The sequence below is a fragment of the Phacochoerus africanus genome, chromosome 2, assembly GCF_016906955.1.
Source record: "Phacochoerus africanus isolate WHEZ1 chromosome 2, ROS_Pafr_v1, whole genome shotgun sequence".
Taxonomy (NCBI): domain Eukaryota; kingdom Metazoa; phylum Chordata; class Mammalia; order Artiodactyla; family Suidae; genus Phacochoerus; species Phacochoerus africanus.
In genome coordinates this window covers 171,827,583-171,851,056 of record NC_062545.1, presented here as the reverse complement: position 1 = coordinate 171,851,056, position 23,474 = coordinate 171,827,583, and the positions used below count along the sequence as shown (strand labels likewise).

At 36.4% G+C, this 23,474-nt stretch overlaps 1 protein-coding gene across 8 annotated transcripts in view; it reads left to right on the top strand.

The window, feature by feature from the left end:
- The window catches only part of MYO9A (myosin IXA), a 235,527-nt gene that overhangs the window by 24,418 nt on the left and 187,635 nt on the right, over window positions 1-23,474 (top strand). For 7 of the 8 annotated variants that reach the window (XM_047767209.1, XM_047767211.1, XM_047767210.1 and 4 more), the window contains exons 2-6: window positions 12,449-13,359; window positions 15,609-15,703; window positions 17,172-17,234; window positions 20,054-20,153; window positions 21,916-21,972. In XM_047767209.1, coding sequence (XP_047623165.1) covers window positions 12,520-13,359; window positions 15,609-15,703; window positions 17,172-17,234; window positions 20,054-20,153; window positions 21,916-21,972 — 1,155 coding nt within the window. In that variant the 5' untranslated portion in view covers window positions 12,449-12,519. The remainder of the gene's footprint in view (window positions 1-12,448; window positions 13,360-15,608; window positions 15,704-17,171; window positions 17,235-20,053; window positions 20,154-21,915; window positions 21,973-23,474) is intronic. The other variant, XM_047767208.1, reaches the window with a different exon arrangement.

Here is a 23,474-nt window from a genome sequence, read left to right as displayed (position 1 = left end):
AATGCAGTTTTTCTTTCCACAAGGATCATGGAATGGTGATTTGATAGTCTCGTGGACAAATGTCATCAACCTAGTAAAAGGAAACCTCAGCAGAAATGATCTAGAAAAAAAATCACCTGTAATTTTCTTTTTTTCATTTTTTTAAAGTTTTGTTGAAGTATGATTGATTTAGTGTTTGATAATTTCCACTATACAACAAAGTGATTTAGGTATACTAATTTTCTTTCCTAATTCCAAATAGGATTTTTGTATTTTCATCAAGGATTCTAAAGAATTTTAGGGTTTTCTGTTATTCTGTCAAACGCTGCATTGCATTGTAATTATTAATAAATTTGAGGGATTTTCTGTAGAGTAGAAAATTTGCTGAGTAAAATAATATAAAAATTTTTATAGCTTTAAAGGATTTGTATTGGCTAGAGTTCCCATTATGGCACAGCAGGTTAAGGACCCAGTGTTGTCTCTGTGGTGGCACAGGTTAGATTCCTGGCCTGGCATAGTAGGTCACCGCTCTGGTGTTGCTGCAGCTGTAGCTGTGGCTTGGATTTGATCCCTGGCCTGGAATCTTCCATATGCTGAGGGTGTGGCCAAAAAAGAAAAAAAAAATTACTGGAATGAATAAACATTTAGAAGCTTATGGAATTTTATTAAATAGATAAAAGCATAGAAGCTTTATAACTATTCTATCCATATTATGTTGGTGTATTAAGAAGGTAATTTTACAAAGAATGGAAATTTGTCTTGTAGAGGGAGAGACTTTTAAGATTAATGTTTTGGTTATAGTCTAGTCTCTTGATGTTCCTGTAGAATGAAAAATGGTCACTTCATTTGGAAATTCTTAAAATACAGTTGACCCCTGAACAACATGAGGCTTAGGGGTGCTGAGCCTCTGTGCAGTTGAAAGTCCTGTGTCCTAAGGTGTAGTGTGCCTTCCATTACTGTGGTTCCTCCATATCTTTGGTTCCATTTCTGTGGGTTCAACCAGTGGTGGGTCAGATAGTACTGTAGTATTTGAAAGAAATCTGCATATAAAAGGATTCACACAGTTCAAACCCATATTGTTCAGTATCAACTGTGATGTAACATTTAAAAAAATAAAACCTTGGGGACCACAATTCCCAATTGCTGAAGCAATCTTGAGGAAAAAAAAAAAAAGAATAAATCTGGAGGTTATCATGTCCCAGACTTCAGATTATATTACAAAGCTCCAGTTATCAAAACAGCATGGTACTGGCACAAAAACAGACACATAGATCAGTGGAACATAATAGACAGTCCAGTAAGCCACACACTGTGGTCAATTAATCTATGACAGAGGAGCCAAGAATATACAGTGGAAAAAAGACACATAGATCAGTGGAACATAATAGTCCAAATAAACCACACACTATGGTCAGTTAATCTATGACAAAGGAGCCAAGAATATACAGTGGAGAAAAGACAGTCTCTTCAGCTTACTGGGAAAACTGGACAACTACATGTAAGACAATGAAATTAGAACATTCTCTCACGCCATATATAAAAATGAACTAAAAGTGAATTAAAGATCTAAATGTAAGACCTGAAACCATGAAACTCCTGAAATAGAACATAGGCAAAACGCTCTTTGACGTAAATTGTAGCAATATATTTTTTTGGATGTGTCGCCTAAGGCAAAAGAAAAAAAACATAAATAAATGGGACCTAGTTAAACTTAAAATTTTTTGCACAGCAAAGGAAACTATCGACAAAATGAAAAGATAGCTTACTGAGTGGGGCAAATTATTTGTAAATGATATGACTGGTAAGGGGTTATTATTCAAAATATATAAACAGCTCATATATATAACTTAGTATCAAAAAAAACAACTTGATTAAAAAAATGGGTGGAAGACCTGAATAGACATTTTTCTAAAGAAAATGTACAGATGGCCAACAGGCACATGAACAAATGTTCAGCATTACTAATCATTAGAGGATTGCAAATCATAACTGTAGTGAGATATCTCTACTACTTTTCAAAAAGACTATCATCAGAAAATCTAAAAATAGCAAATGTTGACAAGGATGTGAAGAAAAGGGAACTCTGGTACACTGGGGTGGGATGGTAAACTGGTGCAGCTACTATGAAAAACAGTATGGAGAATCCTTAAAAAACTAAAAATAGAACTACTGTTGATCCAGCAGTTCCACTCCTGGGTATATATCCAAAGAAAATGAAGACACTAGTTTGAAAAGATTAATTTGAAAACACCCCAGTGTTCATAGCAGTATTATTTGTGATGGCCAGGATATGGAAGCAACCTAAGTATCCATCAATAGGTGAATGGTTAAAGAAAATATGGCATATTTATCTATCTATATCTATCTGTCTAGTTTGGAATTATTACTGTGCCATAAAAAAGAATGCAATCCTGTCATTAGCAACAATGTGGATGGACTTAGAAGGTATTACACTTACTGAAATAAGTCAGAAATGTAAATACTCTGTTTTATCACTTGGATGCAGAATCTAAAAAATAAAACATTTATGTAACAAAGCAAACAAACTCATGGATAAAGAGAACAGACTACTGGTTACCAGTTTGGGAGGAGGGGAACCATAGGGGTATGGGATTAAGAAATACAAACCACTGTGTACAGAATAAATAAGCAACTAGGATGTATTGTACAGCACAGGGCAATGTAGCCATTGTTATATAATAACTTTGAATGGAGTATAACCTATAAAAATGTTGAATCACTATGTTATATGCTTAAAGTAAAGTAGTATTGTAAATCAGCTCACTGTAATTAAAAAATGTTTGGAATAATATTTAATTTAGATGCTAATTTTTGTACTGCCTCAAGTTATTTAGAGATTATAGTAAGTGTAATTTTGAGACATTCTTATCAGTAATAATTGCAGTATTAGGCTGATATTTATTACATGTATACTATTTTAACTTCAAACAACCAATCTCATTAGTTATGCTAAAGTTCTTTTTTTTTACTGAGATGTAACATATAGTAAGGGCATAAGTAGTCAGTGTTCACAGTTTAAAAATTATATGTATAGGAGGTCCCATTGTGGCTCAGCAGGTTAAAAACCCAACAACATAGTGTCCACTAGGATGTGGCCTGGCCTCACTCAGTGAGATAAAAAGAGAAAAATTAAATAAATAAATAAGCAGGTATATACATATAACTTATTTCTCTTCCATCCAGATCGAGATATAGAATGTCATAGTTCCCGTCATGGCTCAGTGGTTAACAAACCCAGCTAGTATCCATGAAGACATGGGTTTGATCCCTGGCCTTGTTCAGTGGGTTAAGGATTTGATGTTGCCAGGAGCTGTGGTGTAGGTTGCAAATGTGGCTTGGATCCCATGTTGCTGTAGCTGTGGCGTAGGCCAGCTGCTATAGCTCCAATTTGATCCCTAGCCTGGGAACCTCCATATGCCATGGAGGCAGCCCTAAAAAGACAAAAAAGAAAAACAAAAAATGCAATATAGAATGTTTATAAAACTCCATAAGGCTTACTTTTGTGCCTGCCTCCACGGCTACTCCTCCCTTAAAGGGAATCATGCTTCTGAAGTTTATAACCATAGATTTATTTGTTCTATTTGCGAACTTCATATAAATGGGATAATTTTGTATCTTTTTGTATCTGCCTTTTTTTTCCACTTAGCATTGTGTCTGTGAGATTCAGTTTATTCTTTTTTAATGGTGTGTTGTCTTCCATTTACTTTTTTTTTGTCTTTTTTTAGGGCCACACCCACGGCATATGGAGATTCCCAGGCTAGGGGTCGAATTGGAGCTGTTGCTGCTGGTCTATGCTAGAGCCACAGCAATGCCAGATCCAAGCTGCATCTGTGGCCTACACCACAGCCCATGCAAACTCCAGATTCTTAACCCACTGAGCGAGGCCAGGGATCGAACACGCAACCTCATGGTTCTTAGTCAGATTTGTTTCTGCTGTGCCGTGGTGGGAACTCCCCCCATTTACTTTATTGTTGATGTCATTTTGATTGTTTTCATTTTCGGGGATATTTTATGAGTGAACTGGCAATGAACATTCTTGTTCAAATCTTTTAGTGGACATAATCCATTGATGGAGATTTGGTAGTATCCCATTGTGATTTTGATTTGCATTTCTCTGATGACTAATGATACTGTATTAGTCAACTTCTACTTCTTTTTTTTCTTTTTATGGCCACACCTGGAGCATATGGAAGTTCCCAGGCCAGGGGTCGAATCAGAGCTGCAGCCTCAGCAACACTGGTTCTGAGCCGCATCTTTGACCTATGCCACAACTTGTGGCAACACAGAATCCTTAACCCACTGAGTGAGGCCAGGAATTGAACCTACATCCTCACAGAGATAACACCAGGTCCTTAATCTGGTGAGCCACAACAGGAACTCCAAACTATCACTGTTTAATAAACAACCTGAAAATTGTAGTGGTGTACAACAGTAAGTATTTATTTGTTGGTCACAGTTTTGTAGGTCAGCTGGGACAGCCCCGCTCTGTGTATCTCATCTTTGTACTGGGACTGAGGCTAGTTGAAGCATGTTCTTATGGTGGTGGCACAAAGTACAGAAAGGCTTATCTAGCTTAGCACATATATTTCAAGACCTTGTTTTCATCATAACTGCTGACTCCCCATTGTCTACGTTAAGTCATGTGTCTTAGCTTAAATTCAAGGGATATGGCAAGGTATACTTCTGCAATGGACATGAAGGTAAGTAGCGAATATTTCTGAACAGTAATCTAATCCACCAGAAATGTTTAGTTCTTTTTCATATCCTTATTGGCCATTAGGATATTCTCTTTTCTTAAGAACCAGGCTTCTATATATATTGTTGCTGGGCATGCTTACTGAATCAGCAACATTGATTACCTCCTTAAGAAATAACTGATTACTTGTTCATTTTTAAAACCACCCACTGTCAAATTGCTGTTGAAAATAGTTCTCAAAGGAAGTGAAAGTGATATGTATACATGAAAATAGAAAGTCAGTAGGAAGAACCTGTATGAAGTTTAATAAAAATGACTACCTTAAGCAATAAAAATGATTGCCACAATACTTGAATTAATGGGAATATGAATTTGTTTATTCCTTTAACAAATATGTTTTGAGCTGTGGATACCTTTAAAAAACATATAGTATGCAGTGTTTAAAAATACAAATATTTACCTATCTAAATAAATTACATGTTTATATACAGATATACTTCATTTTATGACACTTTGCTTTATTGTCCTTCACAGATAATGCATTTTTTTACAAACTAAGACGGCAACCCTGCATTAGCAAGTTGATTAGCATTATTTGTCCACTAGCATGTGCTTACTTCATATCTCTGTGCCACATTTTGGTAATTCTCTCAGTATTTCAAGCTTTTTCATTGTTATGTTTGTTTTGATGCTCTGTGATCAGTGATCTTTGATGTTAGTATTGTAATTGTTTTAGCATGCCACAAACCATGCCCATAAGATTCTGAACTTAATCAATGATTGTTGTGTGTGTTCTGGCTGCTCTACTGATTGGACATTCCCCCGTCTTTCTCCATTTCCTTGGGCCTCCCTGAGGTACAACAATATTGAAATTATGCCAATTAATAACCCTTTGATGACCTCTAAATTGTTCAGATGAAAAGAAGAGTCACATGTCTCTCACTTAAAGTCAAAAACTAGAAATGATTAAACTTGGTGAGTAAGGAGTTCCCGTCGTGGTGCAGTGGTTAACAAATCCGACTAGGAACCATGAGGTTGCGGGTTCAGTCCCTGCCCTTGCTTAGTGGGTTAACGATCTGGCGTTGCCGTGAGCTGTGGTGTAGGTTGCAGACGCAGCTCGGATCCAGCGTTGCTGTGGCTCTGGCGTAGGCCAGTGGCTGCAGCTCCGATTGGACCCCTAGCCTGGGAACCTCCATATGCCGTGGGAGCGGCCCAAGAAATAGCAAAAAAAAAAAAAAATAATAATAATAATAAAAATAAATAAATAAACTTGGTGAGTAACACATGTCAAAAGCTGAGATTGGAGTTCTCTTGTGGCTCATCGGGTTAAGGATCTGGTGTTGCCACTGCTGCAGATCCAGTCGCTGCTGTGGCTTGGGTTCAATCCCTGGCCTGGAAACTTCTGCCTGCTGCAAGTGCAGTTAAAAAAAAAAAAGGCTGAAGGCTAAGCTAAGCCTCTTGCTTCAGTTAGCCAAGATGCAATTTCAAAGGAAAAGTTCTTGAAGGAAATTAAAAGTGCTACTCCAATAAAGAACATGAATAAGAAAGCAAAGGAGCCTTGTCGCTGATATGGAGAAAGTTTTAGTGGTTTGTGTAGAAGATCAGACCAGTTACAACATTCTTTTAAGCCAAAACCCAATCTAGAGCAAAGCCCAACTCTCTTCAATTCTGTGAAGACGGCAAAGGTGAGGATGAAGCCATCTTCATAACATAAAAGTACACGACAAAGCAGCAAGTGCTGATGTAGAATTTGCACCAAGTTTTCCAGAAAATCTAGTTAAGGTAATTAATGAAGGTCCCTATGCTAAAACAGATTTTCAATGTAGATGAAACAGCCTTCTATTGGAAGAAGATGCCATCTAGGACGATCATAGGTAAAGTCAATGTCTGTTTTCAGAGGACAGGCTGACTCAGCAGTTGATGCAGCTGGTAACTTGAAGTTGAAGCCCAGTGCTTACTGAACATCCAAAAATCCAAGGGCCCTTGAATATTATGCTGAATCTACTCTGCCTGTGCTCTGAAATAACAAATAAAGCCTGTAATTGGAACATGGTTTACTGAATATGGTTTCCTTTCAAAATATTGCTGCTCATTGACAATGTACTTGGTCATCCAAGAGCTCTGATAGGAATGTATGAGATTAATGTTGTTTCCATGCCTCCTGACACAGCATCCATTCAGCAGCCCATGGATCAAGGTGTAATTTGGACTTTCAAGTCTTACTATTTAAGAAGTACATTTCACAAGGCTATAGCTGTCAGAGATAGTTGTTCCTCTGATAGTTCTTGGCAGAGTCAGTTGAAAACGTTCTGGGAAGGATTCACCATTCTAGATATTACTGAGAACATTTGTGATTCATGAGAAGGTGTCAAAATATCAAAATACACAAGAATTTGGAAGAAGCAGATTTCAGCCTTCATGGGTAGACTCTGAGGGGTTTAACACTTAAGTAGAGGAAATAACTGTAGATGTGGTAGAAATAGCAAGAGAATTAAAAGTGGAACTGAAGATGTAACTGAATTGCTGCAATTTCATGATAAAACTTGATTGGATGAGGAGCTGCTTCTTATGGAGGAAAAAAGTGGTTTCTTGAGGTCGAGTCTACTCCTGGTGAGGATGCTGTGGTGATTATTAAAATGGCAACAGGGGATTTAAAATATTACATAAACTTAGTTGATGAAGCAGCGGCAGGATTTGAGAGGATTAACTCTAATTTTGAAAGAAGTTCTGTGGGTAAAATGCTATCAAATAGCACTGCATGTTACAGAGAAATCCCTTCCTTCCTTCCTTCCTTCCTTCCTTCCTTCCTTCCTTCCTTCCTTCCTTCCTTCCTTCCTTCCTTTCTTTGTCTTTTTGGGGCTGCACTCGTGGCATATGAAGGTTCCCAGGCTAGGGGTCTAATCGGAGCTACAGCCACTGGCCTACACTGCAGCCACAAGCAACACCAGATCCGAGCCGCGTCTGTGACCTACACCACAGCTCACGGCAACACCGGATCCTTATCCCACTGAGTGAGGCCAGAGATTGAACCCGTGTTCTCGTGGATGCTAGTCAGGTTCGTTAACTGCTGAGCCATGATGAGAGCTCTGAGCAGTCTTTCATGAGAGGAAGTCAATCCATGTGGCAGACTTCACTGTTGTCTCATTTTTTTTTTCTTTTTGTCTTTTTGTCTTGTTGTTGTTGTTGTTGTTGCTATTTCTTGGGCCGCTCCCGCGGCATATGGAGGTTCCTAGGCTAGGGGTCCAATCGGAGCTGCAGCCACCGGCCTACGCCAGAGCCACAGCAACGCTGGATCCGAGCCGTGTCTGCAACCTACACCACAGCTCACGGCAACGCCGGATCGTTAACCCACTGAGCAAGGGCAGGGACTGAACCCGCAACCTCATGGTTCCTAGTCGGATTCGTTAACCACTGAGCCACGACGGGAACTCCCTGTTGTCTCATTTTAAGTTGCCACAGCCACCACCCTGAGCAGTCAGCAGCCATCAACATCAAGGGAAGACCCTCACCCTCCACCAGCAAAAAGATTATGACTCACTAAAGGCTCCAGTGATGTTTAGCATTTTTTAAAGCAATAAAGTATTTTAAAATTGGATGTGTGCATTTTTTAGGTGTAATGCTATTTATTACACACTTGATAGACTATAGTATAGTGTAAACATACCTTTTATGTGTAAAGGGAAACCAAAAAATTGTTCTGCCTTGCTTTATTGTGGTGGTCTGGAACTGAAAATTGCAATATCGGAGTTCCCATTGTAGCTTACTAGGTTAAGAAACCGAATAATGTCCGTGAGGATGTGGGTTCTATCCCTGGTCTTACTCAATGGGTTAAGGATCTGGTGTTGCCCCAAAATGCAGCATAGGTTGCAGATACATCTCAGATGTGGCATTTCTGTGGCTATGGTGTAGGCCAGCAGGTCTGATTTGACCCCTAGCCTGGAAGCTTCTGTATGCCACAGGTCCGCCCTTAAAGAGACAAGAAAAGAAAAAGAAAAAAACCCTGCAATATCTCCAGGGTATATCTGTATGTGATTATACATTAGTATGGTGATAAATGTATTTACTTCTGGAACACTAATTGTAAGAACTAAAAAATGAAGAAACATGAATATTAGCACCTTTTTTTTTTTTTTCTTCCATGCCTGTGGCATGTGAAAGTTCCCAGGCCAGGGATCAAACTGAGCCACAGCAGTGTTCTGGGCCACTGCAGTGACTGCCAGATCCTTAACACATTGAGCCACAAAAGAACTCTGAATATTAGCACTTAAATACCACTTTCCCCAAGTCATTTTGCTAAAATAAGTTCAAAATGTTTAATAGCTTTCTCCCTGTGAAATTTGTAGCAGTACTCTGATCAGTAATGTTTTCTCATATAGACCCTACCTTGATAGCAGAATGTTCTTTTAAAATGTACTGGTGAGGGTTTTACTTTGAGTGAAGCTGTGGCAAAGTTAGATTTTTATTTTTTAGACATACATTTTTCTGATGCTATCCTTCTAGTCCTTTTGTTGCTGAATGATAATGTATGATCTTGCCTGCTAACATTCATCAACAGAATCCTATGATAAAGCAAGTATAAAGAGAAAAGACACTTTTTTCTTCTTGAAAGAATAACTTTGAGTACTTGATAAAAAAAGTAAAAACAGTGCATGTTTTTTGAAAATTTTATTAGCACACATATTACTGCATTAAAAGCTTTAGTTGTTTCTTTTTCTTTTCGTTTTTTTAACTGAACTTCTAACTTAAAGGAAACTGTATTCCCTAACTGTTTTCTTCACCATAGTTTTCCTCTATAATTAGTCTCTTCTAACTCGGTCCAGTGAATACATCATAAGCTTGCCTATTCCGAACCACACCCTACTGACCACAGCAACTGTCTCACCACATTGTTTTTCTCTGTTAGCATATACTTTTGAAATAACTGCTTTGGGATAAGGCATAAAAAGAATATTAAATAATTTTCTTTATGAAAAATACACCAATATCTGATTGCTATGTAAGTGCCACTAATGTAATTAATTCTTTATATGCATAGTTTTACTTTATTTTCACAATTAGTCATATATTATCTCCACGTATTTATGGAGTAATCCTTTTTTCTCTGCTGACTTGAAATCTTTATCATGTATTTTATGGATTTTTTTTTTCCCTTTAAGCCTTAATTTTCTGTTTTGAAAGGTAATAGTTTTTTTTTCCTGTCTCAGAGAATTACTGTTCAAGTCAAATGAAGTATTGTATGTCAAACTTACTTTTGGTGAAAATTATAAAAGGAAAATTTGAAGATTTCTCAAAAGCCTAATATTTTGGTCCATTTATATATATGTGTGTGTGTATGTCTTTATATACAATTTTATGTTTTATGTCTTTTCATTTGATGTCATCACTTGCTATATTTCTGCATGGTTGGCATTACAGTTATCTTTCATTATCCAAATCTGTTTAATTTTTCAGTTTTGATAGTTAATTTGGATGTCTGAGGCTACTGCCTTATTTGAATTTATTTAGTTACCCAAGTGGATAGCAAATAGTATGATAGAGAAGGAAGTATCAAAAAGTATATTCAGGGGAGTTCCCGTCGTGGCGCAGTGGTTAACGAATCCGACTAGGAACCATGAGGTTGCGGGTTCGATCCCTGCCCTTGCTCAGTGGGTAAAGGATCTGGCGTTGCCGTGAGCTGTGGTGCAGGTTGCAGACGCGGTTCGGATCTTGCATTGCTGTGGCTCTGGTGTAGGCTGGCAGCTACAGCTCCTGTTGGACCCCTAGCCTGGGAACCTCCATATGCCATGGGAAGCGGCCCTCGAAAAGGCAAAAAGACAAAAAAAAAAGTATATTCAGGGAGTTCCCATTGTGGCTCAGTAGGTTGAGAACCTAACATAGTGTTTATGAGGATTCAGGTTTGATCCCTGGCCTTGCTCAGTGGGCCAAAGATCTGGTGTTGCTGCAGGCTGTGGCATTGGTTGCAGATGTGGCTCAGATCCTGTATTGCTGTGGCTGTAGCGTAGGCCAGCAGCTGCAGCTCTGATTCGACTCTTCTAGCTCAGAAACTTCAAATGCCACAGGTGCAGCCATTAAAAAAAATATATATATATATATATAAAATATCCATATATATACACATATATGCACATATACCCACACACACAAATATATTTGGATCCTGAGTTTATATGGTGAATATAAGGAATTTGTTCAACAAGGTGTACCTATATGATCAAAGAAGTTTGATCTGAATGAACTGAACATGTTGTAGTGGTTTCTTTTGATCTTGAACAGAAACCCAACTCAAAGTGGCTTAGGGAGTAAAAGGGAGTTGATTGGCACACTTAACAAGGAAGTTCAGTGGTTGAGTTTATATGACGCTGAGCTGGATTCAGTGGCTCAAACAATGTTGATAAGGCTTTACTGTGTGTATTAGTTCATTTCTTTTACTTCAGAAAGGCTTCCTCTCTGCATTCAGGGAAGATGGCTGCCAGTAATTCTAGGTTTACATCATTCTAGATTAGCAGACCTCGTAGGGAAAAAAAACAAAACAAAGCTTTTTTCCTAATAGTCCCAAGCAAGTTTCCAATAAGAATCCCAGTAAACTGCCACTGTTGCTAAGTGAGGGATGGAATAAATTGGTAGCCTAGGCCTGGTCACAACTCACTGTGGTATGACATCACATCCATACAGATTATGTCAAATGATAAGGGAGGAGTAATTCTTCAAGGGAAAACAGTACTTTCACCAGAAGAAGGTATAGATTACTTACTAAGCAGACTAAACCAATAGGTGTCCATGTACCTATGTTTCAGTGTGTCATACAGTAACCCATTTGTTTTGCACCCTTTCTTTAGTTGAAATACTACAAGATGTTTTTCAGCACCAAATTTGACTTTTAGTTGGCATTGATCTCTGTAGGTTAAAATTGGGCTCCTTCGTGTTCCTGCTGTGGTGCAGCAGGTTAAAGATCAAGTGTTGCAGCAGCTATGGCATAGATGACAGCTGTGGCTTGGATTCTGTGCCACAGGTGCAGCCAAAAAAAAAATTGATTGGGCTCCATATACCCTCTAGTAATGAAGATCAGTTAACATGTATTCTTTTTTTTTTTTTGGTCTTTTTTTCCTTTTCTAGGGCCACTCCTGCAGCATATGGAGGTTCCCAGGCTGGGGGTCCAATCGGAGCTGTAGCCACCAGCCTACACAACAGCCACAGCAACGTGGGATCCAAGCTGCATCTGCGACGTGCACCACAGCTCATAGCAGCACCAGATCCTTAACCCACTGAATGAGGTCAGGGATCAAACCTGTATCCTCATGGATATTAGTCGGGTTTGTTAACCACTGAGCCATGATGGGAACTCCCTTTTTATTTAAATTAATTTTTTTTTTTTTTTTTTTTTTGCTGTGTCTTGGGGGCTGCACCTGTGGCACATTGCGGTTCTCAAGGCTATGGGTCAAATTGGAGCTGCAGCTGCTGACCTGTGCCACAGTCAAAGCAATGCCGGATCTGACCTGTGTCTGTGACCCATACCACAGCTCATGGCCCTGCTGGATTCTTAACCCACTAAGCAAGGCCAGGGAATCAAATCCACGTCCTCATGGATACTAGTTGGGTTCGTTACCGCTGAGCCACAATGGGAACTCCCAAGAGTTAGGATTTTTTTGTTTTAGGAGATGTAATCAGCATGACTCTTGGGCCTCTTTTTATTGAATATCAGAAAGCAGTGATTGTGTAACATGACTTCTAAATATTTCACATCTTATGTTACAGGTCTTCTGCCATGAGAATGATTTGTGCAGTCTTGAACACATACTATCCATGCTGATGGGACAGGATCCAATATGAATATAAATGATGGAGGAAGACGACGCTTTGAGGATAATGAACATACATTACGTATATATCCTGGGACAATTTCAGAAGGGACGATCTACTGTGCAGTTCCTGCCAGAAAAAACTCCACAGCTGCTGAGGTGATTGACTCTCTGATAAACAGACTTCATCTTGACAAAACAAAATGTTATGTTTTAGCAGAGGTAAAGGAATTTGGTGGAGAAGAATGGATACTCAACCCAACAGACTGTCCAGTTCAGCGAATGATGTTGTGGCCCCGAATGGCTCTGGAAAATCGCCTGAGTGGAGAGGACTACCGCTTTCTTCTGAGAGAAAAAAACCTTGACGGATCAATCCATTATGGTAGTCTTCAGTCATGGCTACGGGTCACAGAAGAACGTCGCAGGATGATGGAACGGGGTTTTCTTCCACAGCCTCAACAGAAAGACTTTGATGATTTATGTAGCTTACCTGATTTAAATGAGAAAACTCTCTTAGAAAACCTACGCAATCGCTTTAAGCATGAAAAAATTTACACTTATGTTGGCAGTATTCTAATAGCTATTAACCCATTCAAGTTTCTTCCTATTTATAACCCCAAATATGTCAAAATGTATGATAACCATCAGTTGGGAAAACTTGAGCCTCACATTTATGCTGTGGCTGATGTAGCTTATCATGCCATGCTTCAGCGCAAAAAGAATCAGTGTATCGTGATTTCAGGAGAGAGTGGTTCTGGGAAGACTCAAAGCACAAACTTTCTTATTCATCACCTTACTGCCCTCAGTCAGAAAGGATTTGCCAGTGGAGTGGAACAAATTATTCTTGGAGCTGGACCAGTACTTGAGGTAAGTGTTAGCAATACTTTTGTTACTCTTAAACATTTTTAAAAAGAATTAAAAATTTTTAGATGTGAGAAAATAAAATGAAACTAAAGAGAAGTGTAGGCATTTTTAGTTATTTACCAAAGAAAACTGGAAGGTGGGAAAGCAAAAAAGGTATTGTGGAAGATTGAAAGATGTGTCAGTGGCATTAATTTTTCAAAGGATGTCTTTGGACCATAGCAATGCAAAGGAAAGAGATGATTGGAGTCATGTATATCCCCCTGTAAAGGGAGATGACAGGGACAGGACTCTTGTCTGTAAGTGGGTTGTGGAAGTAGATAGTTGAGGAAAACATTCTTGTCAACATATTTGTATCTTTGCAACCCTAAAATCTGTGCCTAGCATTGAAATTCTAAGGGTTCATTTTTGAAAATGTAGAGAATATGGGAAAATAGTTTTTTATGTTAGATGTTATACTGTGAAGGGTAGAAAGGAAAAAATACACTATTTGTTTTAGAGTTGAAATATTACTTAATGTTTTTTGAAAGAGATTTTGTGAGGTATAATTGAGATATACTACATTGCATCTATTTAAAGTGTATACTTTGATAAATTAGTATATACCCATTAAACCCCTTTAGGCACAATATTGAATGTAACTGTCATCCCTAAAGTTTTCTTATATCCCTTTGTAATGCTGCTCTCTCACTTCATCTAGCCCACTCTTCTATAAGAAACCACTTTATGTACTTTCTGTCACTGTAGGTTAGTCTCTATATTCTACAATTGTATATAAATGGAATTATATACTATGTACTGTATGTGTTTGACTTTTCTCACTTGGTGTAATTATTTTGAGATTCATCTATGTTTTGTTTGTGTGTGTCAATAATTCATTCTTTATGCTGAGGTAGTATTCCATTGTATGGATATATTACACTCTGTTTATCCATTCACCTGTTGATGGACGTATAGGTTATTTCCAGTTTTTGGCTATTGCACATAAAGTTATATTCCACATGAAGTTTTTATGTGGACATACACTGTTCTTTTTCTTGTGTAAATACCTAGGAGTGGAATGACTGGGTCCTGTGATAGGTATATGCTTAACTTTTTTCTTTTTTGATTTTTTTTTATCATACTTGATTTACAATGTTCTGTCAATTTCTGCTCTACAGCAAAGTAAGCCAGTTATACATATACATATACATTCTTTTTCTCACATTATCCTCCCATCATGTTCCATCACAAGTGATTGGATAGGGTTCCCTGTGCTGTACAGCAGGATTATTGCTTATCCATTCTAAATGTAATAGTTTGCATCTACTAACCCCAAACTCCCAGTCCATCCCACTCCCTCCCCCTCCCACTTGGCAACCACAGGTCTGTTCTCCATGTCTATGAGTTTGTTTCTTTTCAGTAGATAGGTTCATTTGTGCCATATTAGATTCCAAATGTAAGTAATATCAATATGGTATTTGTCTTTCTCTGTCTTACTTCATTTAGTTGAGAATCTCTAGTGCCATCATGTTGCTGCAAATGACATTATTTTGTTCTTTTTTATGGCTGAGTAGTATTCCATTGTGTATATGTACCACATCTTCTAAATCTATTCATTTGTTGTTGGATATTTAGTTTGTTTCCATATCTAGGCTGTTGTGAATAGTACTGCAATGAACTTAAGGGTGCATGTATCTTTTTGAATGAAAGTTTTGACTGGATATATGCCCAGGAGTTGGATTGCTGGATCATATGGTAGTTCTGTAAGTTTTGTGAGGTACCTCCATACTATTTTCCATAGCGGTTGTAGGAAGCATATGTATTTTTTGTTCTTTCTAAAATAGTACTCTGGTTTTATTTTAAGTAGGTGTAATAAAATGTAATACATTATGCAGTGAAACTTTATTTCATTTATACTGTTCTAAAAGTGTAATTACTTTGATGTAATTATTCTTTTCCCTTAGCTCTTTGTCATTTTTCAGGTTAGCAAGATTTAAGAAATAAATATGTATAAACATATTAAGAAAATTTGCTGACTCTAGAATGGGAAAGTGAAATCTGAATTTTAATGAGCAATAAGTTTTTAAAATTAAGATTTATTGTACTGAATAGCAGGCAATACTATCTACTTGGTTTTATTTCAAATATTTACTTTACCTGAAGTTATAAGCCTTTCTACTGTCTCTTTAACATTTTTTTTCTCTTTGAGCTGACCTAAACAGGATTTCCCATTTAAAAAAAATGAAATTAATGAGAACTATTTATTTTGACAGGCTTTTGGAAATGCAAAGACAGCTCATAATAACAATTCAAGTCGTTTTGGAAAGTTTATTCAAGTAAATTATCAAGAAACGGGCACTGTACTTGGGTAAGTAGCAGTAGTAGGCTTTGAAACATGTTTATATATTTACGATAGCCTCTTCACAAATGATAAGTTGCTATTATTTATTTATTTATTTGCTTTTTAGGGTCGCACCTTCGGCATATGGAGGTTCCCAGGCTAGGGGTCTAATTGGAGCTACAGCTGCCGGCCTACGCCACAGCCACAGCAACTCGGGATCTGAGCCGCATCTGCAACCTACACTACAGCTCATGGCAATGCCAGATCCTTAATCCACTGAGCAAGGCCAGGGATCGAACCCACAACCTTGTGGTTCCTAGTAGGATTCATTTCCACTGTGCCACGACAGGAATTTCTGCTTTTACTTTTTTAATTAAACACTTAAAAAAAAAAATGTTTTTGGCTGTATTTGCAGCATCTGGAAACTTCCAGGCTAGTGGTCAAACCCATGCCACAGCTGTAATCAGAGCTACAGCAGTGACAACACTGGTCCCTTAACCTGCTCAGCCACAAGGGAACTCCTGTTCATTTGCTTTTTAATAATAGTGATATTGGTGTTTGTATTAAATTGTTTTCTTTTCAGCTACTTTTTCTTTTGTAAAAGTTCAGACCTGAGAAGGGTTCTAAGAGTAGTGTAATACCAGTACACCCTTAACTTAGATTTATTGTTAGCAATTGTATACATTTGTTTTATATTTCTATATTTGTACATCCTATACACTGTTTTTTAAAACTGTTTTTGAGTAAGTTGGGCATGTAACTTGACCCCCTAATTAATATATTTCCTAAAGCAACCACAGTAATGTTTTCAACATAATACTATTTTATATTTAAGATATTTAATTTTGGTGTAATAATAATTCTTATTATACAGTCTATAATCAGAGTCCTCTGATTATGCCAGCAATATTTCTTTTAACTTTTTTTTGAATTGCTAAACTATTTTTAGGACAGTTGTAGGTTTATGCCAAAAATTAGTAGAAGTATAGAGGGTTCCCATTTCTCTCTTTACCCTATCCCCTGGATTCCCCTATTAAAATATTTATTTCATTAGTGTGTTCCATTTGTGGTTTACATTGAATGTGCTTTGGCAGATGTATAAAGATAAATATTCACTGTTACGATATTATATAGAATAGTTTCCTTAAAAATCCTCTGTGCGCCACCTGTTCATCCCTTCCCACCCACTAACCTTTGGTAACCACTGTAGCCACTGAACTCAGTGTATTGAGCCTGGAAAAATAATGTCTGCATCACAGGAGGGTCTTGTGTCTCGTGTTTTGAACTTTGGATTTCATTTTGCTTTATTGAAAGCAAAAAAAAAAAAGTCTTAGGAGTTTATGAATTTAAACATATGGATGACACTAACAGTGTCCATAACACAATTGTAATGGTAAATGTACTCTAGATAGTAATTTTTATACTTTTGTACCTTCTCTGTATCTATCTACTTTAATTTTTATTACTTATATCACCAATTGTGTTTTTCTTCTAGTGCCTATGTTGAAAAGTATCTACTGGAGAAGTCCAGACTTGTTTATCAAGAGCATAATGAACGGTACATATTTCAATTTGTATAATTAGATCAAATTGCCATTTGTATCATGCAGATTGACTTTTCAGATCTTTAATTACATTTATACTATGCATAGCTTTATATATAGTTGCTATTTTTTTTGTCATGAGCAGAATACTATAATTCTTTAAAGAGGCTGCTCAGAGATTTTTTAAGTATATAAAACTGTTGTCTTTTCTAAATTCTAGGCAAACTATCAGAACAGGAAACAGTACTATCTGAGGTGGCATCTTTTTGTGAACTTTGCGTGAGCATTGTGCCTTTGGACCTTTTGCTGTGTCTTAGTGTTCTTTTTCTAATTTGAGAAAATTTTTAATAAAGCTCTTAATTTCATTATACTGTTTGAGGTGTATAGCATTTCAGAGATGACCTATATATATAACTTCCTTCAAATGAAGAAGCCAAATATCAGAGGGTTAAATGATTTGCTTTGTGAGACAAAATTAAGAGCCAGAGTTTGAAGTTAAACCTACATTCAAATATTGGCTATACTTTGGGCATCTCACCTCACTCCTCTGCTTCTTAGATATTTATTCCTATTTTACAGGTGGAAAGCTATCCTATAGTTATTTAGAGGATTAAATGAAATAACACATAAAAGTGTTTAGTGTAGTCCTTATGTATAAAAAGGTTCAGTAGGACCTAGGACTTAGATTTTGCAGGGTTAGGCCTAGGACTTAGATTTTGCTGTTAATTTTTTTGTGGCTACCTGATGAGGAAGTCTGAATTACAGGTCAGAGAACATACTTGGTATGATTTTAATCCCTTTAAATTTATTGAGACTTGTTTTATCGTCTGACATTGTCTATCCTGGAGAATGTTCCATGAGTACTTAAGAAAATATTTATCCTGCTGTTGTTGGATGGCGTATTCTATAGATGTCTACATTTAGTTGCTATTTAGAATCTTTCAGGTCCTCTTTTTCTTTGTTAATCTTCTGTCTAGTTCTGTTTCTTATTGAAAGTGGATATTGAAATATCTCAGCATTATTGTTGAATTGTTTATTTTACTATTTCTCTCATGTATTATGGGATTCTGTTTTTAGATGCATTTATGTTTAGAATTGTTACATACTCTTGAGATTGGCCTTTTTGTCATTATAAAATAGCCTTTACATCTGATAAGACAATTTTAAAAAAATTTTATTGGAGTATAGTTAACTTACAATGTTGTATTAGTTTCATATGTACAGTGAAATGAATCAGTTTTTTATGTATCACAATTTTTGCCTTAGTCTGTTTTATCTTTTGTTTACCATTTTGTTGAAAGTTGAATATTGTAAGTAATAATTGAACATTTAAAATAATCTCATGGCCGCTCTAGAAATGAACTCCTTCCCATCGAGGTTTGTGGTTGTTACTTTGGTTTCTGCCGTTTGTTTTGTGAGCTTTCTGAGCTAATTCAAAGTCTATTTTCTTCTGCAACTGTAGCCATTGAAGTATTGGCTTGGTTAGCTTAGTTGTCAGCTAATGATTGAACAGAATTCCTTAAATAAGCTTGGAAACAGTTAGTCTCCTAGTCTTTGCCTCCAGGCTCTCTGTGTGTATTAGGCTATGACTTCTAACACCCAGGTAGGCATTTTATAGTTCTGCCCTAGCTTTTATTTCCTACATGTGCAGACATTCAAGGTTTATGACAGGTGAGAGCTTAGTATCTCCTCTTGTGTTTGCTGAGAGTGGACATGCAGCCCCGGGCATGGGCACAACCTTATGCATGCATATGACCTTCTAGATTTGCAGGAACGTATTGGAGCTTTTCAAAGCCTATGTGGAGATCTCATTTCCCAGCTTTTTCCTTTTGTTTGATCTTTTTGCCTTTTCTAGGGCCGCTCCCGTGGCATATGGAAGTTCCCAGGCTAGGGGTCTAATGGGAGCTGCAGCCGCTGGCCTATGCCAGAGCCACAGCAACGTGGGATCCAAGCCGCATCTGCAACCTACACCACAGCTCATGGCAACGCCGGATCGTTAATCCACTGAGCAAGGCCAGGGATCGAACCTGCAACTCCGTGGTTCCTAGTCAGATTCGTTAACCATTGCTCCATGACGGGAACTCCCTCCAGCTTTTTCCTTTAAGTTTTTTGATTAGCCTGCTGTTTGCCCCAACATAATACATTCATTGCTTCAGGCTGCTGCTGTCTTCAAAAATTTCTATAATTGTTTCCTACAAATTACTGTGGGGCAAAGACTTTTATACTGGGCCAACTCTGAGTTGGGTCAGATAAAGATAGTTTTGAAAATGGCTTCTTCCAGAGAACTACCAGGCAGTTCAAACGATGATACTTCTCAGGCAATGAGGCTATGAATGAACCCCAGCTCTCTTCTATTCTCTTTTGGAGGCTGTCAGGCTTCTGGTGTCTACTTCAGTTGTAAGCTGTTAGTATTGAAGGCTACCATAGATTTGATAAGCAGGAGATGGAGTAGAGCATGTTAAAACATCACCAAGCTTTAGTTTTTACTGAGACTCAGTTGTTTTTCTTATGTAAACACTCTCTGGATTGCTCTAAAATTTGCTTAATTTCTAGGGTTAATTCTGACAAATTTACCAATTTTGTAATCTGTGGAAGAGAGACTTTTCAGAAGTATTTACTATATTTTTGCCTTCAACCTTCTCTTTTGTATTTAGCATACAAATAATATTTTATTTTGTAGTATTTGATATTGAATTTATCGCCTTTGTATTTAAAAAATGAAGCAAAGCTGAGTTTTACTAATTAATGTTTGCTTTTTTGCTTTTCCTGTTAAATGATAACCATACACCATATTCATTATAAAGCCATACTTCTTTTTACTTGTTTCCAACAGGAACTATCATGTATTCTATTACCTTCTGGCAGGAGCAAGCGAAGAAGAGAGATTAGCATTTCATCTTAAACAACCAGAAGAATATCATTATCTCAATCAGGTGAGAGTTTATGAAAAGCCTTTTGAAATATAGGTTGTTATTAAATTTTAGGTCTTGAGAAGCTTTTTTTTCATAGTACTTTCCATAGTACTTTTTCTTATTATTTCCAAAACCTGGTTGATAGTGGATATTAACTAGCATTTCATATATGGAGTCTAAAAATTTATGTGATGCAGTTCTCAAATTTAAAAATTATTATTCCTATATGAATTGTAAAAGATTATTTTTATGTGTGCCTTTTGCTTTTTGTGAGACTCTTTAGGAGAATAATAAACTGTTTATACGTACCTGTAATTTAGGAAAATGGTTTACTCTTTCCAAAATGATTTACCTTTTATGGATCACAGCATGTTAAATGTTACTAATGGTTAATGTTTGCCCTTGACAAAGGATTACTGATGCATGTTTTGAAGTCTAATACATTGACCTCTTTGCATGATATTATGATAACTGATTTAGAGTATGATTATTTATATAATTTAATGATTGATCCCATTAACCATTTAATATGAAAATTTGTCAAGGAAGTGACTTAGAGAATTTGTATTGTACCTTTAACCTCAGAATTCAGCACTAAACATCCATTATAAGGAGTAATTCTCACAACTTTTCATTGCTTTGGTTTCTCCAATTTTATTTCTCATAGTAACCCAAATCCTAGAACCAATGATAATGGAACTGGTCTGACAGTAGATCATGTAAATAACAGATTGTCTCCCCCAATTTTTTAAATTGCTTGAGGTAAGATGTAATGTCTATGGAAAGAAATTCTTTTATGGCAATTTAAAAAATCCTTACGAAGGTTTTCGTAAGAAAATTTGATACTTTGATGGTGGCACTAAGATTTTACTGTGTATTTAGGGTTATGAAATTAGCATCTCAGAGTTTTTAACAAGATATAAAGCACACTGTATAACTGATACTTTCTTTGTTTTGTTTTGTCTTTTCTAGGGCTGCACCCACAGCAGATGGAGGTTCCCAGGCTTGGGGTCTAATTGGACCTGTAGCCACTGGCCTACACCACAGCCAAAGCAATGCTGGATCCTTAAACCACTGAGTGAGGCCAGGAATCGAACCCACAACCTCATGGTTCATAGTCGGATTCGTTAGCCACTGAGTCACAACGGGAACTCCCTAACTGATACTTTCTGATAATTTTGAAACTACATATTTATATAAACAGACATAACTTTGTATTACTGTATTGAGAATTTAAAAATTATTTAAAATATCACTTCTGATATATTACTAGGCATTTTTACTGTATTTAATTAAGTATATTTAAAAAAATAATTGATTTAGCTTCTGAGTTTTTTCCCTTCCCTATTTAAAGTGTTTGTCTTATATTTGGGGTGATTAAATAACTTCCTTTTTAAAAAGTAGTAATTTCCTATAAATGAGCTGATAATTGTTAGTATTAGAGAAATCCAGAGTTTATTAGTGTTCTTTCAGATTTTTTTTTTTTTGTATTCAGTGGCCGTACCATACATATTCTTGTCATAAGGTCAGTTATTCAGAGACTGTGGGACTCAGCAGTTACTATATATATTTCAGAATCATTGAACAATAACATGTATGGATTGGTTATACTAATATGTGATCTCCCAGAATCTGAATGTTGACTAGTTGTTTCTTGTTTTGTCCTACTATACCAATTAACTTTTTTGGATAACAACAGTGCTGCCTGAACTCTATATCTAAGAGATGATTAAAGAAGTGTAGTAATCATAACTTCTACCTAACTAATCTGCCTTACTTTCAGATAACAAAGAAACCCCTCAGACAGAGCTGGGATGATTATTGCTATGACTCTGAGCCGGTCAGTACAAGTACCTAAATATTCTGTGTTCCTGTTAAAGGACCCTCACTTTGCTCATTTGCATCTACCTTGCAAGTTAGTTAGAAAGAAAATCAGCTGATATACAAAGAATCTAGGAGAGGAGATAAATCATTGTTTAATTTATTTGTTTGTGTATGGTTTATTGATTAAAAACCAGTCAATTTATCTTTTTTTTTTGGATATTTTTGCTAACGTTTAGACTATATTCAGTATTTATTTTGACAGACAGTAAATTGATTGCATTCCTGATTTCTGCACTGATATGAATCCTTATGAACTACATGAGTTTTTTCCCTTGAGATTTATTTTTCTTTTTCAATTCTTTTTTAGTAGTTTTATTACTAAATAGTATTTATTGTTTATTTTTAAAAGTTACGTCCTTCCTGTTCTATGTGTCAGTTAACAGTCTTTTCATATAATGAATGCATTTTTTTCAATTACAAGAGAGGCTGTGGTCTTTATGTATTTTTCCAAAAATTAAGAATTGAAATTTCTGTAAGTAAGATTATCTTGTATTTTAAATTGAGTAATTAAGGGCATGTATGGTACAATGTAAAATGAGTAGGTAAATTTAGCTTTATTTGTTATGTTTTGTAAGAACAAGTTTGTAATTATTAGAAAGAACATAAAAAACTTTTTCCTTCAGTTTGCAATTAGGTCTGATGTGAAGGCTACAAACATGTACTCGTCTATATCTATTCATTAACTAATAACTAATTTATTAACTATTCCTCCTGGAAACATAACATGTCTTAATTTCTTGCTTTAAATAGTTATCACTTTAATTCTCGCTGTGTGTATTTATAAACTCCACTAATTGCAAACCAAGCCTGTTTTAGAGTTGAGAAGGATTAGTAATTATGACATTACTTTTTCCCTTAGGTTTAATTCCATTACCATTTCTTAATAAATCAAATAATTTTTGGTTTCAGATTTAAGTTTTTGGAAAATTAATTTTAAACATTTAAATTTAGAGAGACTGATAAACTTTAGTAGGAACATTTTATGCTATTTTGCCACTTTTGAGAAGATTCCATCTTTCGCTTAGTACACCAAGTGATTGTACTTCATTGGGAAGGAGATAGGAGACTGGGAAATTCACATGGCAAACGTAAGCTTGATTGCCTGTACAGAGCTTATAGTGAAATTGTGAACTAGTCTGCTATTTAATTCTTAAGAATTTTGGGGCTGTGAAGTAGACAAACCTGACTTTTGCATACATGGCTTATCTACTTCTAGTTTTGAGAACCCGAGCACGTTTTCTTTTGTTTCCACCACTTATTTGGGGGGATAATAATGGCCTTTAACTTTTGTGAGTGTTAAATTAGTGCATCTAAAGAGCTTGATAGATTGTTTAGTACTTATTAAGTGCACAATAAGTATTTCCACCATTACTGCCACCATTGAAAGCGTCATTACCCGTCTTTTCCTTTTAGAGGAACTTTGTAGGCAGACTGTACTACTCCCTTAACATTACTTTC